Source organism: Erythrolamprus reginae, chromosome 1, assembly GCF_031021105.1.
Source record: "Erythrolamprus reginae isolate rEryReg1 chromosome 1, rEryReg1.hap1, whole genome shotgun sequence".
NCBI classification, from domain to species: Eukaryota; Metazoa; Chordata; class Lepidosauria; order Squamata; family Dipsadidae; genus Erythrolamprus; species Erythrolamprus reginae.
In genome coordinates, this window is record NC_091950.1 from 284,629,304 (window position 1) to 284,647,282 (window position 17,979).

Genomic DNA, 17,979 nt, shown 5'->3' on the forward strand with positions numbered 1-17,979 from the left:
AGTTCTAGTATAAATGAAATGCTAAGATCCAGACCCCAATTAGATGGTACCAAAACGTTAGAGAAACTATTAATTCCTTGCTATTATTAATTTTTCTGCCCAAATGTCATAACCCTAATAGAGATCAGACAGAAGCACAGCATGCACAAGAAAAACGAACAAATGTTATGTTCTCCAGAAGGGGGAGGTAGGGAGCAAACTTTTAAAAACAACACAACCCCCTTTTTAAATCTTTGCCCTATCTTCACATTGCCTGCAGATTATTGAGCAGAAGTAACACTTAGGAATCTTTTGGAATTGTAATACACATAGTATGCTCAATTCTGTAAAATATTTCGGTTAGCCAGGAAGGACGTCTTCGTGACGTCAAAGCTCCGCCCATGGAATTTCCTAATTGGGATTCCCCACCTCCGTTTGAGTCTCCCGACCGGCCCGACAGCTCCGCGGCTCTTTTGCACAGCTGACAGCCGGGTGGCGGGGCTTCTCAGCGTCCTCCTGAACCCGAACGCCGAACCCAAACTTTTGCCGAACTTCCAGGTTCGGCGTTCAGGAGAACCCCGAGAAGCCCCCCGGCTGTTTCAAAAGGCGACAGCTGGGCTGCGGGGTTTCTCGGTGGCCTCCCAAATGCCAAACTGGAAGTTCGGCAAAAGTTTGGGTTTGGCGTTCGGGTTCGGGAGGACACCGAGAAGCCCCCCAGCTGTTTCAAAAGGCGACAGCCGGGGGCGGCACCCAGCAGAGCGCCATTTTTGTGGTGTTTTTTTTCTTGCATGCATTAATTGACTTTACATTGTTTCCTATGGGAAACATTGTTTCGTCTTACGAACTTTTCGCCTTACGAACCTCCTCCGGGAACCAATTAAGTTCGTAAGACGAGGTATTACTGTATATATATAATTTTCATTTTAAGAAATCTGGACTTGAAAAGAGTTCTGACTTGATTCTGATGGAATACAAAAGGATACCAGATTCTTTAAAACACATACATGGTCTTCACAATCTCAAGAAAAGAGACCGATTCTTTAAGGTAGTCGCCATGGACCGGTTCTGTGGAAAGAGTTTTTTCCGCAGACTGGAGAGGGCATGATTTTGCATGCTGCTGTATCTACATTAGCAAATAAACATATGTGTCATTATAATTATTTTTAAAAAAATTATAAAACCTGTCAAGAATCTGTGGCAGCCTAAGACAAGAAAGGAAGTTAGCGAAATGAAGCAGGAAATGCTGTTTTGTTCACACAGAGACACAAATCACAATTCACAGAAGCCACAGATCTGAAAAAAGCAAGTATATTTTACAGAACATTTTTCTCTCTTGGCAAGAAAAATAACACACAAACAATGTGTGTCACAGTTCAGAGATGATACATGCATTAAGCCAATCAGCACATTGGTGACTTTCCTGCCAAATTGGCAGATCCACTTTTTTCTTCTTCTTTAATTCTGGGAATCACTGATTTTTACACAATGTTTCCATGACTTTTATGCAGGAGAATATATGTCTTTTGAGTGAACCCCACCCCATGCTTCCTCAGCTATTTGTAGGAGTCCTATCATTTTTCTCCTACCGATCCTTAGTTCCCATAACAAAACCATCATGTTCCCTGTCGTGGACAAAAAAAATATATATTTCTACTTTTGCTAGTCCTGTATCCTGCCTCCCCCCCGCCCCCAGGAGATCAAGAAAATAAACAAATGTGTTCTATAGCAACCTCAAGAGATTAATTGTTAACTAAAGACTGCCTGCATCAGTAATAATGCTCTTTAACACAGGGGTCTCCAACCTTGGCAACTTTAGGTTTAGGTTAGGTTTATTGGATTTATATGCCGCCCCTCTCCGCAAACTCGGGGCGGCTCACAACAATAATAAAAAACAGTACAGTACACAATACCAAATCCAATGCCCACCCATCCAGTTCCAATTGAAATTAATAATCTCATAAAAAACAGTATATATAAAAAACAGGCACACAGTCAATCAATCAACAAAACAACGTGGGCAAGGGGGAGGTGTTTTAGTTCCCCCATGCCTGACGGCAAAGGTGGGTCTTAAGGAGTTTACGAAAGGCAGGGAGGGTGGGGGCAATCCTAATCTCAGGGGGGAGCTGGTTCCAGAGGGTCGGGGCCCCCACAGAGAAGGCTCTTCCCCTGGGTCCCGCCAGACGACATTGTTTAGTCGACGGGACCCGGAGAAGGCCAACTCTGTGGGACCTAACCGGTCGCTGGGATTCGTGCGGCAGGAGGCGGTCCCGAAGATATTCTGGTCCGGTGCCATGAAGGGCTTTATACTTGTGGACTTCAACTTTAAGACTTGTGGACTTCAACTCCCAGAATTCCTCAGCCAGTTTTTGTAGGTTTAAGCTTTGCTGGCTGAGGAATTCTGGGAGTTAAAGTCCACAAGTCTTAAAGTTGCCAAGTTTGGAGACCCCTGCTCTAAGAGGCTGGATTGGCTAACTGTTATTTTGAATGGAGATACAATATTAGTTTGCTACCATAGGGCCAGGGCCAGTATTGCTCATCACAGGAGGCCACAGTTCCGTTTTTGTGGGGTCCTTGCAGAATGCTTGTTCTCTCCTCTCCATGTGGCAAGTCCTTGAGTTGGGCAGAGGTAGCAGCTCACCTTTGGAAACCAATGACAACTTCTCCTGATGGGGTTGCTGGACAGCCCCAACCTTGGCTGACCTCAGGCCTTCAAGAATTGGTTCCTCAGTTAACTCCAGAGCTAGCTGTTTGTCTCCTCACCCGAGCTCACCATGACACAACTCAATGAACCAACATTTTTCCCCTTTCCCTGATCCCAGGGAAAATTAAAGACAATGTACAATTCTCACCAAGCGCAAGATGAAACTGGATTCCAACCTTCAGTGATGGGCTACCAAAATTTTTACTACCACACCGTGGGCATGGCTTATGCATTTTGTTTCAACATCTTTCAGTGCAAATTGGGTGCTCTGGGATGGAGCTCCAAATTTTGCTACCGGAACTGCGCTCCTGACCGTTCCCGTAGGAGCCCATCACTCGGCGGCTTCCTACCAACTCAGGGCCAGACTACTTACAGGACTGCCTCCTGCCTCATACCTTACTATGGCCAGTAAGGGCCCACAGTGTTGGCCTTCTTCAGGTCCCATCTGTCAAACAATGTTGGCTGGTGGGACTTCGGGGAAAAGCCTTCTCTGTGGCAGCTCCTACCCTGTGGAATCAACTGCCTCCAGAGAACGGTACTATCTCCATCCTACCAGTCTTCCAGGAGGCCATTAAGACCTGGCTTTTCCAGCAGGCATGGAATTAAGAATGATTGTGTGTATGCAGGGGTGGGATACTGCCCGAACCTGGGGGAACGCAGTGGGGTAGCAAAAATGGAGCTCCACCCCAGAGCACCCAATTTGCACAGAAAGATGTTGAAAGAAAATGCAGGATGCCCTGCATAAGCCACGCCCACAATGTGGTAGTAAAAAATTGGGTAGCCCTTCACTGTGTGTATGTATGGTTTTTTTTAAGGCTTTTACACATTTCTATAACATAGCTGTTTTATCATTGTTGTATTTTATTATTGTATTTTATTTTATAATTGCTGTTAGCCACCCTGAATCCTATTAGAGTGGGTGGCATATAATAAACAATAAACAATAAACAATAAATAATAAATAATAAATAATAAATAATAAATAATAAATAATAAATAATAAATAATAAATAATAAATAATAAATAATAAATAATAAATAATAAATAATAAATAATAAATAATAAATAATAAATAATAAATAATAAATAATAAATAATAAATAATAAACAATAAACAATAAACAATAAACAATAAACAATAAACAATAAACAATAAACAATAAACAATAAACAATAAACAATAAACAATAAACAATAAACAATAAACAATAAACAATAAACAATAAACAATAAACAATAAACAATAAACAATAAACAATAAACAATAAACAATAAACAATAAACAATAAACAATAAACAATAAACAATAAACAATAAACAATAAACAATAAACAATAAACAATAAATAATAAATAATAAATAATAACCAGTATGCGTTGCGCATGCTTGTCCCCGTATGTGATTTTACTTCTGCGCATGCTCAGAGGGACAATTTTACTTCTGCACATGCTCAGAGAGCTGAAAAATTGCACATAATTACAAAAAATATATGGTGGCGCGCACAGACTGCAAAGACAGCACCAATGCCGTCGTGCCAAAATTGTATTATCGGTGGGCCACTATCAGAGTGCATGCACTGCACAGCACCAAAGGGAACCCTCCTCTGCTCCAGCCAAAGAATATGGAAGGGATCAGAGAACATGAGTTTAAGTAAGTCATTTGGAACATGCTTGCCATCACTTTCTGGGTAAAAATACCCCCTCTGGATTAACCTGAGCCGCACTGATGCCATTAGATAGTAAACACTGTGGCTGTTGTGTCTGAAAATACAGGGGGAAACAGCCGTAGTCTAATTTAGTTGATTGGTGTTCAGGTAATGTTGGCCTCTGTAAATGGGAGTGGTGTATTTCATGAAATTATTATGTGACATTGGAGCTGTCAGTTGTGGGGCTTTAATTGACATCTTGTATCAGGTTAGGTTAATAATCTCCCGCTTGGTTCTGCTTGAGCGGACCTCCATGCCTGCAGGTAGAGATCAGTAATAAAAACACAGCCTCCAGGGGAGCACAATTAAATTCCGTCATGACCAATAGATTTGTAAGGGCTGTCTCACCATAAGCAGAGCTAGTTCTGGTGTCTTCTGACTGAACTGTCTTTGGCAAGTTGTGTTCCTGGGAAGCAAGGCTGGAAACCCAATCCAACTTCTTGAAGATGCCTGCAGCAATAAAAGAGACTCCACATGTCAGCATCATCAATGCCACAAATAAAAAAAAGGTATCATCGGGCCTGGAGAAAAACCCTAAAGATCTACAAATACCTGCTTGTTTCAGGAAACTCTCCCAAGAAGAGCCTAAGAAGACTTTCCAACACACTAAACAAGTTGGGAACTACCTAGTGGGCAAAGTGATCAACAAGGGTTCTTTTGCCAAAGTGATGGAGGGGCTGCACATTCTCACTGGGGAAAAGGTAATTTGAACATGGTTCCATGAGCCTGATTAGCAACCGCATTCATCTCACAATAGCGTGTGATAATTCATGAATTGTCTTCTCTCTTCTTGTTTGTTCCTAGCTTTCCTCAATTACAGTAGTGATGCTCAAGTGACAAGTATAAAAGTAATGCACTGACATATTTTTTTTAACACCACATACAAACATATATTGTTAGGAAACTTAGTCCCTGTCATTGTTGCAGTTGTACAGTTCATAATAATTCATACACATATATTCATACACCTATCTGATACAAATATTAATATATTGATCTAGTTACATTTTTATTATCTGCTCTTCTCTACATGCACATTTGTTTTCTGTTCCTTATATACAGTACAGCCAGTATTTGGTATTTACACATTCTATAATTTATTATCCTCATTCTTTAGCCATTCATACAATCTGTTCCATGTTAAGTAATATTCAGATTTATCGTTATCTTGTAACTCCTTCGTCATCTTGTCCATCTCTGCTCAATTAAGAATTTTTTTAAATTTTTATTTCAAGTACATATTGGTAGTATGCATAGATATAACAATAGCATTTAGCAATAGCATTTAGATTTTTATACCACTTCACAGCCCTCTAAGGGGTTTACAGAGAGTAAGTGTATTGCCCCCTACAATCTGGGTCCTGATTTTACCGTCCTTGGAAGGATGGAAAGCTGAGTCAACCTTGAGCCTATTGAGATTTGATCTGCCAAACTGCTGGCAGACGGTGATCAGCAGAAGTAGTTTGCAGTACTCACTCTAACCACCGCACCACCGAGGCTCTCTTTTTAAAAAAAATATAACACTGTTTATATACATGAGATTGGTACTAATAATACTAATAAGAGAGAAACATTAGGACAGGGACAGTGTTGTGGTTGGCTCTGGCCCAGCTCCTGCCCCAGGGAATAGGGAGGTGGATGCAGGGGAAAATTCAACATGTCACAGGCCTGTGTTATTGCCGACAGAATCAGTTCAGAGTTTAGTTTCCTCGGACGAAGAAGAAGGTGGGAGTGACTTGGAAGAGGGGGGCTTGGCACACAGCCCAGGCAGTCAATCTCCCTTATCTTCCCTTGATTCAGATGATGACGTTTTGGGCCCACGCAAGCGCAGAATTATGTGTAGAAGAGACCAAGTAAGAACATATTACAGGAAATAAGTGAGGCCACCTGTGTTTGGGTGGGGCTCCAGTAATTAGGGCTGCTTCTATAAATAGCAGCATGTGGGTTTGGCCGTTGTGGAAGAATATCTGATCGGAGTTGGTCAGGAAACTTGTGTTGCTGAATTTTGTTGCTTTTTCACGCCTTTGAAACCAAAGCAGAGCAACGTGTGTGTGTGTGTGTCTCAGTTCGTTGGAAGAAGAAGGGGTGTGAAGTTTCTTCACAGCTGCTAGCTAAGTACTTAATGACTGCTTAAGGGAAATTGTACAGACTACCCGGTTGTTTTGGGAAGAGTGCTCTTTGCAATACAAAAAGAGTGCTTTGTTTATTTTGAATTTTGTGATAAAGAACATTGTTATGAATTTTCAAACGTGTGTGTGTCTGAAATTTGTACCCTTGAATTTTCGGGAGGCTCCTATCAGAGAGCCCAGCAGAACACACAGTAGGCACGCTGGTGCACTTACGCATGCCCCTTACTGACCTCTTAGGAATCGGGGTCAACAGTAGATAGTCTAAGGGTAAAGTTTTGGGGATTTGGTGACAAAACTACAGAGTCAGATAGTGAGCTCTTGGCTTTAACTACTCAGCTGGCGAGGTCGTATTTTCTACAGTCAACTTTGGAGCAGTTTACTTTGAATTTGTATCTGTTGTGTGCTCAGGTATTGTTGTGGTTGAAGCTGAAGTAGTCATTGACAAGAAGGATGTTGTAGCAGATGATTTTATGAGCTCTGCTTAGGTCATGCCAAAGGCGATGTAGTTCTAAGCTTTCTAAGCCTAGGATTTCAAGTCTGGTTGCGAGTAGAGAAGTGCGAATAGAGCAGTGCAGGGTTCTAATTATTATTTCCTTTTGATTTCCTCATCGTGTAGCAGTGTTTCCCAATCTTGGCAACTTGAAGATATTTGGACTTCAACTCCCATAATTCCCTAGCCAGCGAATGCTGGCTGGGGAATTCTGGGAGTTGAAGTCCAAATATCTTCAAGTTGCCAAGGTTGGGAAACACTTGTATAGTGTACTGTATCATTGTTTCCATTTTGCCGCATATGTTATTTGACTTACTTTTTTCAAGTTCCTAAACAGCTTTGCAAAATAAGGGTATATTTCATACAATATATGCTCTATAAGTTTGACTGTACTGTGAGTTTCCCCCAACTGGATGATTCTGCTGATATTTTATTTATTTATTTATTTATTGGATTTCTCTGCCGCCCCTCTTCAAAGACTCTGGGTGGCTTACAACATATATGGTAATCAACAACAATAAAATACAATGGCAAATCCAATTACCGGTAATTAACTACGGTAGATAACTAACCTAAAATCCCTAATATTAAAAAAAAATCATGTCGTACGCATTTAGACCTCAGACATACATAACATCCATCGGCCAGGGGGCCTAAGATCTAATTGCCCCAAGCATGGCGACATAAATGAGTCTTAAGATTCTTACAGAAGGTTAGGAGGGGGGGCAGTGTGAATCTCAGTGATTCCAGAGAGCCGGGGCCCCCACCAAAAAGGCTCTTTCCCTTGCTCCCATGAAGCGACATTGTCTGGTTGACAGGTCCTGGAGAAGGCCAACTCTGTGGGACCTAACCAGTTGCTGAGATTCATATGGCAGAAGGCAAGTAATCTGGACCAATACCAGGTAGGGATTTATAGGTCATTACCAACACTTTGAATTGTGTCCAGAAACCAGTCGGCAACCAATGTGTTGGAGAAACATGGGCATGTCTAGGAGGCCCCATGACTGGTCGCGCAGCTGCATTTTGCACGATTTGAAGTTTCTGAATATTCTTCAAAGGTAGCCCCATGTAGAGAGTATATGTGAGTATATCTAGAACATTTCAAGGGACTTTAAGTAATCTTTGAGTGCAGTCGTAGCAGACTCGTTCAGTCACCCCATGGAAATGTCTGCACTCAGGTTATCTATAAGAAATGTACAAAATGATATCTGAACATGTACCTACAAAGATGTTTGCTAAAACACTTACCTACGCCTCAAACATGACCATAGAACTGCATATTAGTGCCAGCAATGACCTGATTACATTGCTGGTCTTAAGAATTATGCATTTTTCTTTTAGTAGTCCGAGTTTAATATCTGAATGCCATCCATAGTGATAATCAGCTGTTGCTCAACCATAGTGATAATCAGCTGTTTATTTATATTTGTGAAATGGGATGGCGGTTGCCAAATTACGGTGGGAATTACCTGTATCATGAAAGATTCATTCATGTCTGTGATTTAGGTAGCCATAAAAGTTATTGACAAGAAAAAAGCTAAACAAGACTCATATGTTTTAAAAAATATGAAGCGGGAGTCTCGGATACATCAGATGATTGTGCATCCTAACATAGTTCACCTGTATGAAACTTTGGAGACGGAGAACTCATATTACATGGTGATGGAGCTATGCCTTGGTGGGGACCTCATGGACAAAATATGTGAGAAAAAGAGGCTAGATGAAGAAGAAGTAAAGGAATATACGAGGCATATCATGGCAGCTGTGGACCATCTACATCACCATGGCATTGTCCACAGGTAGACATCAATGTTTCTTTTTAAAGTACAGATGGGAGGATAACATATTTAACAAACTGGTGTTTTTACAGGGAGTCCTTGACTTACAACCACAATTGAGCCCAAAATTTCAGTTGCTAACAAAACATTTATTAAGTGAATTTTGCCCCATTTTATGACTTTTCTTGCCATGGTTGTTAAGTGAATCATGGCTCTTGTTAAATGAGTACCACAGTTATTAAGTGAATCTAGATTCCCTGTTGACAAGCAAAGGGTAACAGAAATGGATCACAGAACCCTGGAACATTGCAACTGACATAAATGTGAATCAGTTCCAAGCATGCAAATTTTTATCGCATGACTTTTAGAAATACTGCAACAGTTGTAAGCAGTGAAGGGCTACCCAAATATTTACTACCACATTGTGGCTGTGGCTTATGCAGGACGCCCTGCATTTTCTTTCAACATCTTTCAGTACAAATTGGGTGATCTGGGGTGGAGCTCCATTTTCGCTACCCCACTGCGTTTCCCCCCCTCCCCCCGGATGGGCAGTAGTCCCCTCCCTGGTCGTAAACGTGAAAAATAATCATGAGTCACTTTTTAAAATGCTGTTGTAGCTTTAAAGGATCACTAAACAAACTGTTGTAAAGTCGAGCACTATCTGTCATGTGTTGGGTTTCCATCACTTGCCTTCATCTAAGAAAAGCTAGGCTCTGATGAACTCAGGGACTTCCTCATGATTCTTGTTATCAAACATTAAGCTTTTCTGACTGGGTAGATGAAAATAATAATGATAATGATAAATCCAAATGTGATCATTCACATCTACTTCAAAGCTGATTAGCAATTATTATCTGACATAAAAACATTACAAAAATAAATTAATAAGTGTCAGGTGGACACTTTTCTGAGTTTGTTCCTTGATTTCTATACGCTGTGACAAACATTTGAAAGAGGAAATGAGAATGTTTATTTTAATCCATCTTTTCAAAGTATGCTTCATATGGGAAATGAATTGGGACCAGTGCCAAATAAATGAATATTCTTACATATTAGGGTCAATAGCTAAACAAGCAGGATATTATATATTTGTTCAGCCTGTTATAAAAGTTTGTGGGTTTCCAGGAAATATGATTGTTGAAGAAACTCTTGGAAAAAAAGTGGGAAGTTAGAAGATGAGAAAATGTAATTAATTTGCACAGTCCATTCCTAACTTATGTAAAATCTAATAGCCACAGAAAATACCTGATTGATATTATTATTAAAAGAAAATAGCAAAAGGTTAAAGAAGAGTAAAAGCCACAACAGCAGGTTAAAACGCTGGACAATGGAATTTTACTTCCAGTCCTTGTTTTTTGTTTTTTTATTTTGGTTTCATTCTAAATTCTTGTGAAATTACAATAGTCATTTGTACAATAAAAATATTAAATAAAGATACAGAAGAAGGGCCATAATTATTCATGTTTTCCTGGTTAAACAGTCTGAAAAACTCAAAAAACACATAAACCTATTTGGAATTTATTTATTGTTATTTTTCTTGGCTTTAATGATAATTTAAAAAAACCATTCAGGCTATAGGTTCTTTATTTTTTCCAAGAATGGGACAATTTTCTAATATCTCCCATGCCTCATTTAGTCTTAAACTGAACAATTTACTCTTATTGAATAATAAGTGAAGGGTGGGATCTTTCTCCTTGCCTAAATGCTTCTTGTCTAAATCTGCTATTTTCCTGTGTATGGAATTGAACAGGAAATTTACTCCATCCAATTTTACATCATGTGATATTTTAATTACAGAATTTATACTTCCTAAATTTTTACCTCCCTACTGGTGGCGCTGCATGTACATCACAATGTTTTGTGTGTGCAGTCATGTCCCCATGCGTGATTTTGCTTCCATGGATGTGCAGAGGGACTATTTTCCTTCTGCACATGCTCAGAGAACTGAAAAATCACTGGATTTTTTAAAAAAGATGGCGGTGTGCATAGACAGGCAAACACAGCATTGGAGCCATCACGCCATTGGCCGGCCACTAACGGAGCGATGCACTGGGCTGGACCAGTAGGAACCCACCTCTGCTTTACTACAGTATAATACTTCCATATTATACTATAGTATAATATAACCTTCCAAGATTATAAATTTTGTAAAAAATTCTTATGAATGTTGTAAAATTGTTGGTTATTTTTATAAATACATTTACAATGCGCATGTACAGATATTCCTCACCCTACGACTACAATTAAGCCCAAAATTTCTGTTATTGAGACAGAGGTGGGCTTATCCTGATTTGCACTGGTTCTATAGAACCAGTAGCAAACTGCTGATGGCATCACAATGACATCACAAAACAGGTTCGGTCAGTGCCGGTCTGCAGACGCCACCAGTTTTTGATTGGAATTTTTTGTGAATATTTTAGGGGAATTTTTTGCTGATTTTTTTTTCTTCTGCACATGCATAGAAGTTGAGTCCCAGCATGGTGCATGCATCATCATTCTGGCCTCTCTCTTTTTGGATTTTTTGCAAATTTTCAGCACCGCGCATGCGCCCATGTGGCATGTGGCACGCGGCTTGCAATGTGCAGGCAGCCAGGTGGCACCAGAGGAAGCGAACTGGCAGCGAGGCAAGCAAGAACCAACCCCCATATTGAGACATTTCTTAAGTGAATTTTGCCCCATTTTATTACCTTTCTTGCCACAATTGTTAAGTGAATCACTGCAGTTGTTAAATTAGTAACACAGTTGTTAAGTGGATTTGGCTTCCTCATTGACTTTGCTTGTCAGAAGATCGTATAACATTGCAACCATCATACACATGAACCAGTTGCCTAGCATCTGAATTGAGATCATATGTCCATGGAGATACTGCAATGGAAATAAAGTGTGAAAAATACTAACAATCAGGGGTGAGCATCACCGGCGAAAATGAAGATGCATGCACAGCTCCAGCTGATCGGCGGCTGTCACTTTCTGGAAATACTGGTCTCGTCTCGGCTCTCCTTTTTTCTCCTGCTGCTGCTGCTGCTGCATCTGCACTCCTTGCTTTTTTCCTCTTTCCCCCTTCCTGGCCTTGGACGAGCTTCCCTCTCTCCTGCCCGGCTCCCCTCCAGCCTCACACGGCCACCTCCCGCCTGAAGTTCAAGAATAAGGCGTGAGTGGAAGCATTTATGCTTCTGGCAGCACCCGTTCGCCTAACTACCCAGCCTGAGGCGGGGGGGTGACCCAGGAAGGAGAGTGTGGGAAACACGAAGCAAATTGTCACCCCAGCGAGCGACACTGGTAAGGTTGTAACTCAAAGATTTAACAGTTCACTTGAACGATGATGATCATTCAAGCCACTCCCATCTGATCACATGGCCAGCAAGCCACTCCTACCCAGTCACATGTCCATTAAGCCACACCCACAAAATAAGCCACACCCACAGTGTGGCAGTAAAAATTTTGGCTGCCCATTACTGCTAGCAAGTCACTTTTTTCAATACCGATATAACTTTGGTAACTGAATGAACTGTTGTAAGGACTATCTGTACATTGGTAGAAAATATGTACATTGCCCCATTGTCTTGTGAAAAGCTTGCATGCAATCAGCAAGATCACCAGGAAGAAAAATGCATATGCTTGTACTTGCATTTGAATATATTTTTGAAATGTTATAAAGCATAATGAATATTATACATGTTTTGAAGCAGAATTCCTGACTCATACTAAAATATTAAATAAATCAGAGGGGAAAATTGAAATCATTTTTCCAGATTAAGAGAGAAAGAAAGAATAGTAAAGTAGTAAAGACTGTGTCTCCAAGATCCTTGTCCTTAAAGCTTTTACTTTAACAATAAGAGTTCAGCAAGGAATTGTGGGCCAATTGTTTATTTTTTTTCTAGCCTAATGTATCTCTGGGTCTCTGTTGTAAGACTTGCTTCCAGAACTCAGGTAGATATAAAGACAATATGTGCGTAAGAAAGAGTGTCAATAAATTAGAGACCTGTTGATTATATTCCTAATAATACCATTAAGCAGGCACATTGTGGAAAATCTCATTTATTGATATTTGCAGTGCAGATTTTATCTTTCAAGATTGTGTGTTTACTTTCAGTTTCTCCTTCTTTAGAGATCTGAAGATAGAAAATTTTCTTCTGGATGAAAACAATAGCATTAAAATTGTTGGTAGGTGGATATGAAGCTCGTGTTTATCATTTCGCAGCAATATGTCCTGTAAAGTATTTGTAATACAGTACTTTGCGTGGGCGGCGGGGAAACCCCGATCTTCGGCTCCTCGCTGCTGCTGCGCTGCCGAGCAGATCAGCTGCTGGCCGGCCGAAGAAACCTTCCCTGGGTCTTCCCCGCCGCCCACGCAAACTCCACCATCTGCGCATGTGCGGCCATGGGAAAAGGGTGCGCATGCGCAGATGGTGTTTTACTTCCGCACCACTATATCGCGAAAAATCGATTATCGCGAGGGGTCTTGGAACGTAACCCTCGCGATACTCGAGGGATCACTGTATATAGATTTATGTCTTCAGTTAATTGGGGAATTTGGACGGTTTTGTGGACTCCTGAGTGGGTTTTGAACAACCTTAACCCTTGGTGTAAGTCGATGCACTGCCTCACATTGTTTTTGCAAATGAAAGATCACTCCAGGGCCTTTCCACCATTCCTTGAGTCCAGTAGTGAGTTCTATAACCCGTTGCTACCAGTTCACGTGCATCCTAGAAAAGTGAGTCTCCTGCTGCCGCCACTACCAGTTCACAAAATGTTCTAGATAGAGTAGGACTGAGAAGACCAAGTTTCAAATGCCCAGACAGTATGTCTAGACTGAATGGCATTTGATTCAAATTAACTTCCCTTGTAAAAGTGCTATAGAGAAGGAGAAATGACTTATGATGCATAAATCTTAATGAAAGAACATTGGAAGGGAAATGTAGCGCTTGAAAATTATATAGTGTGATATATATTATCATAGAATAATTTGATCCCAACATTCAGTACCTACGATTCATCACATTACCTGTGATGCATTTTGTTTATGAGGTATAAGTACATTAGCCTCTTCTTAAAATCAAGGGCCAGTCATAATTAGTTGACTTGGACATTTTTCCATGTTATCATTGGGAAGAAACATCAGCACCACAATGGCTGCTTCTAAATTATTCAATTATACCTACTTTTTTTTTAAAAAAAGGGAATGTATTAATATGAATTATGAATTCAGAACTTATCTGTCTGAAATGTTTATGTAAATGCTTTAACTATGAATATTGTAGGGATGTTATCTTGCTTTTCTACCACTGCAATAGACATTAAATAAAACAAGAATGTGAACTGGACTAAAGTAAGGATTGTTGACATGAGAATTTAAGCAATCTACAGGCATAGATTGACTTTAGTGTTGATATTTTCATTTATTAAATTTATTTATTTATTTGTTAGAGTTGAAAGGACCTTGCAGGTCATCAAGTCCATCCCCCTGCTTAAGCAGGAAATCCTACAGCACCCCAGCCAAATGACAGTCCAATCTCCTCGTGAAAATGTCCAGAGTTGGGGAGTTCACAACCTCCACTGGCAGGCTGTTTCACTGATTGATCGCTCTGACCGTCAGGAAGTTCTTCCTTATTTCCAGGTTGAATCTCCCCTTGGTCAGCTTCCAACCATTGTTCCTCATCTGGCCCTCTGGTGCCCTGGAAAACAGCATGACCCCCTCCTCTGTGTGGCAACCCCTCAAGTACCTGTAGACTGCTATCATGTCCCCCAGGCCCTTCTTTTCTCTAGGCTATTTATGCCCAGTTCCAGCAATCTCTCTTCATAAGTCTTGGTTTCTAGTCCCCTAATCATTTTGGTTGCTCTTTTCTGCACCTTCTCCAGAGTTTCTATGCCTCTTTTGAAGTGTGGTGACCAGAACTGAATGCAGCATGTGACCTGACCAGGCGTTATAGAGTTGTATTAATACCTCTCTGGTCTTGGTGTGTATCCCCCTGTTGATACAGCTTAGGATTGTGTTGGACTTTTTAGCTTTATCTAGCAGCCCATCTGACAAAAAGTAAAGTTGTACATTTTTTAAAAAATCCTTATACTTTAATATGACATATCCTTTCTGCTAAACAATTTGCCATCAAGCCTCCCTTTAGTGTAATCTTAATGTACACAACATATCTCTCCTAAAAATCTAAACTTTTCTGATTGCTTATTTGTAGTTTATGATAATCATTAAGTGTTGTACCTCGTGATTCTTGACAAATGTATCTTTTCTTTTAAATACACTGAGAGCATATGTACCAACGACAAATTCCTTGTTTGTCCAATCACCCTTGGCCAATAAAGAATTCTATTTTATTCTTTTCTATTCTGTTGTGTTCTGTTCTAAACCCTGGAATGAACCTGTCTATGGAGATTCTCAGTCATTCGGGTGAAGGTTGAGCTTCTTCAGAGCTGAAGAAACTTCTTGGATGAGAAACAAAATGGCTTCCAAAAAAATCCTGGAATGATCATAAATGAACAATGAAAGTAATCCAATGAGACTTTGGGAAAGGGGATGTATTATAATGGTAAATCTAAAAAGTTCTTCCATACTTCCTCTGGATTCTGTCTGCATCTTCCCAAAGAAAGTACAGCTCACAATTTGGGAAGCTCTGTTTTAGAACATTTTTTTAAAATCAATTTTCTCTATAATTAAAGCTGCTAGAGTTTGTCATGCAGACTGTTAAAATGATCATGATTATTTTTTCCCCGTTTGTTTCCTCAGATTTTGGACTGAGCAATGTCATAAAGTTTCAGGGCCTTTCCCAAGAACTGTTAAACACCCAGTGTGGGAGTCCAGCTTATGCAGCCCCAGAACTCTTAGCTCATAAGCAGTATGGGCCAAAAGTAGATGTCTGGTCCATGTAAGTAGATTATGAATGTTTCTATCTCTCTTTCAGCACTTCTAGAGAGACAAACTGCTGTATAATGTCAGTGGTGTAACTATGCATGATGGGAACTGTTTTCTCTCTGTTACATCACCTAAACGTCTGGTTTACCTGGAGTGAGATGATGAGCTAGAATAATAAAATACAAGGAAAATAAGCATGCTACTCCAAGATGTTGTTATAAAATAAGTTAGGCTCTGAGAACATAAACACCTTTCCTCTCAATTGTTTTTAAAGAGAGGGGTTAATGCAAATCAGTAAGTTGTCAGTGTGTTTCCTTTGGGGATCTAAAGAGCTCTTGATAATCCTTGCCAACAATGAGATCATGAATCCATTTTGAAAAATAAATAGAGACCTCAAATTCTACTGTAGAAATAAGATTGTAAGAAATACTAAATAATATTATGAAAACTGAAGCTGATAAAATGCATAATTTAACCAGAACTTCTACAAGATTATGTTATAGACACTGAATAAAAAAAAGAGAGGAATATCCTGGAAGGGTTAATATCACCATACCCAACCTGTTAAATATGCATTGAAGTATTGTAAATAGTTGAGTGTGGATTGAGCATTCTGATTGGCTAAGAAAATGACAGTTGAGTTTAAGGGGGGAAAGGGAAAGTATAAAAGGAGCGCTCTGACACTGTTTCAGTCAGTCGCGTTCTGAGCGGAAGTCACTTTCTGAAAAGAGCTTTCTCCTGCTGAACAAAATAAAGAATTAAAAAGAACCGACTGCCTCAGTCTTCTTCACAACCCTATAACCTAGGTTTTATTTTTTATTTTTTTTTAAGGAATGGAGAAGAGAGAAAACTGTCTTTTCTAGATTTCAGTTTGGCTTTTCTTGTTCTGTTGATGTATGTAATAAATGACTGCAGCCAAGATCTGCAATCCCTGCTAGGTGGACTGGTACTGGTGGTACTGGTCCATGGCATGCTAGCAATTGGACCACGTAAACAAACAAAACCTCATCCATGGGGTCTCCTATAGTCCACAGAAAAACTTTTCTCCATGGAACTAGTCCCTGGTGCCCAAAACATTGGGGGGGGGGCACAGGGCTACAGTATATAGAAACAGGAATATACATTGCTGCTTTTTGTATGAAATAACGCCTCTATTTTTGCTTGATATAGCAAATCCAAGCAATTAACGGGCTTGATACGCAGAGGGAGGGGCAAATGAATTGGGTCATCTCTGTTATGTATCCTTCGCAGATCTGATTGGGTAAAACCTCCCCCACAGCCATTGGTTGTTGTTGGGCAGCTGAGTTTTGGGCGGGCTCATTATAGTTACATGATTGGATGTTCTGTCAACAAGTTGTCAGCTTAAATAACCTGCCTAGCGAAGTTGGAGTTGATTGTTTGCCACCGAATTCAATAAACCTGTTCGTGCCGTTACCTGCTCTCCGCGGGAGTTTTCTTCCGACATATTAATCTCCATAGCCATTCTGCTTTGTCTTCTCCCTGGACAGAGGAATCAGCACATTTGCCATGCTGACTGGCACTCTGCCTTTCACCGTGGAGCCATTGAACATCAAGCAACTTCATCTCAAGATGGTTAATGGAGAAATGAATCCCATCTCTCCCAACATTTCCTCTGGTAATGGATGGTTTATTTTACATTTTAATATAAAATATGACAAATATAAAACCCGCTGTTTTAGATTATAGCTAGCATGGCCATCAGTCAGTCTGGTTTGAATTATGGAAGTTGTAATCCAGATAGATCTGGAAGACACCAAGTTATGATAGGCTTACAGTATATTGCTGCATTTTATGCACAGCTCTTCTTCAGGACCATGACTGGCTGATTGAATTTCTGTCCTGTCTGAAAAATACTGAAGCTGGAGTCATTTTAAAGTAATGTTTATTCTCAGCATAGCAGAAACAGAGTTGCTGTACGTTTGCAACCCAGGCTCGAACTGCAACAGTATCGGCTTCCCGGCTTTTTATACATTGTTTCTTCCCGCTCAAAATAACTGATGCGTATTTGAATTTCCCGGGCATTTTAAACCAATCACCATTCAACATTCTATGACTCAACTATTTACATCACGCTAATGAATATTCAACACTGTCCTTTCTCTGAGAGCTCTAAATAACCTATTTTAAGGAATTTTAATGACAGATAGACCTGGCTGACAAAAAAGTGATGAACTCAAAGTCACCCATGAATTTTGTGATTTGGACAGGGCTCCTGCTGGTCATTGTAGTGCCAGGGCAGTATAGGAAGCACTAGATGACCCTGACAGTTTAGTTTCTGTCACCAACTGAAATAGCTGATGAATCTCTTTTGGA

At 40.2% G+C, this 17,979-nt stretch overlaps 1 protein-coding gene across 1 annotated transcript in view; it reads left to right on the forward strand.

Moving 5' to 3' along the window:
- Positions 1–4,818: 4,818 nt before the first annotated feature.
- LOC139160803 (uncharacterized) overlaps positions 4,819–17,979 on the forward strand; it is a 29,083-nt gene continuing 15,922 nt past the window's right edge. The window contains exons 1-5 of the mRNA XM_070739109.1: positions 4,819–5,087; positions 8,512–8,804; positions 12,892–12,947; positions 15,520–15,658; positions 17,154–17,281. Of these exons, the coding sequence (XP_070595210.1) occupies positions 4,833–5,087; positions 8,512–8,804; positions 12,892–12,947; positions 15,520–15,658; positions 17,154–17,281 (871 nt within the window). The 5' untranslated portion in view covers positions 4,819–4,832. The remainder of the gene's footprint in view (positions 5,088–8,511; positions 8,805–12,891; positions 12,948–15,519; positions 15,659–17,153; positions 17,282–17,979) is intronic.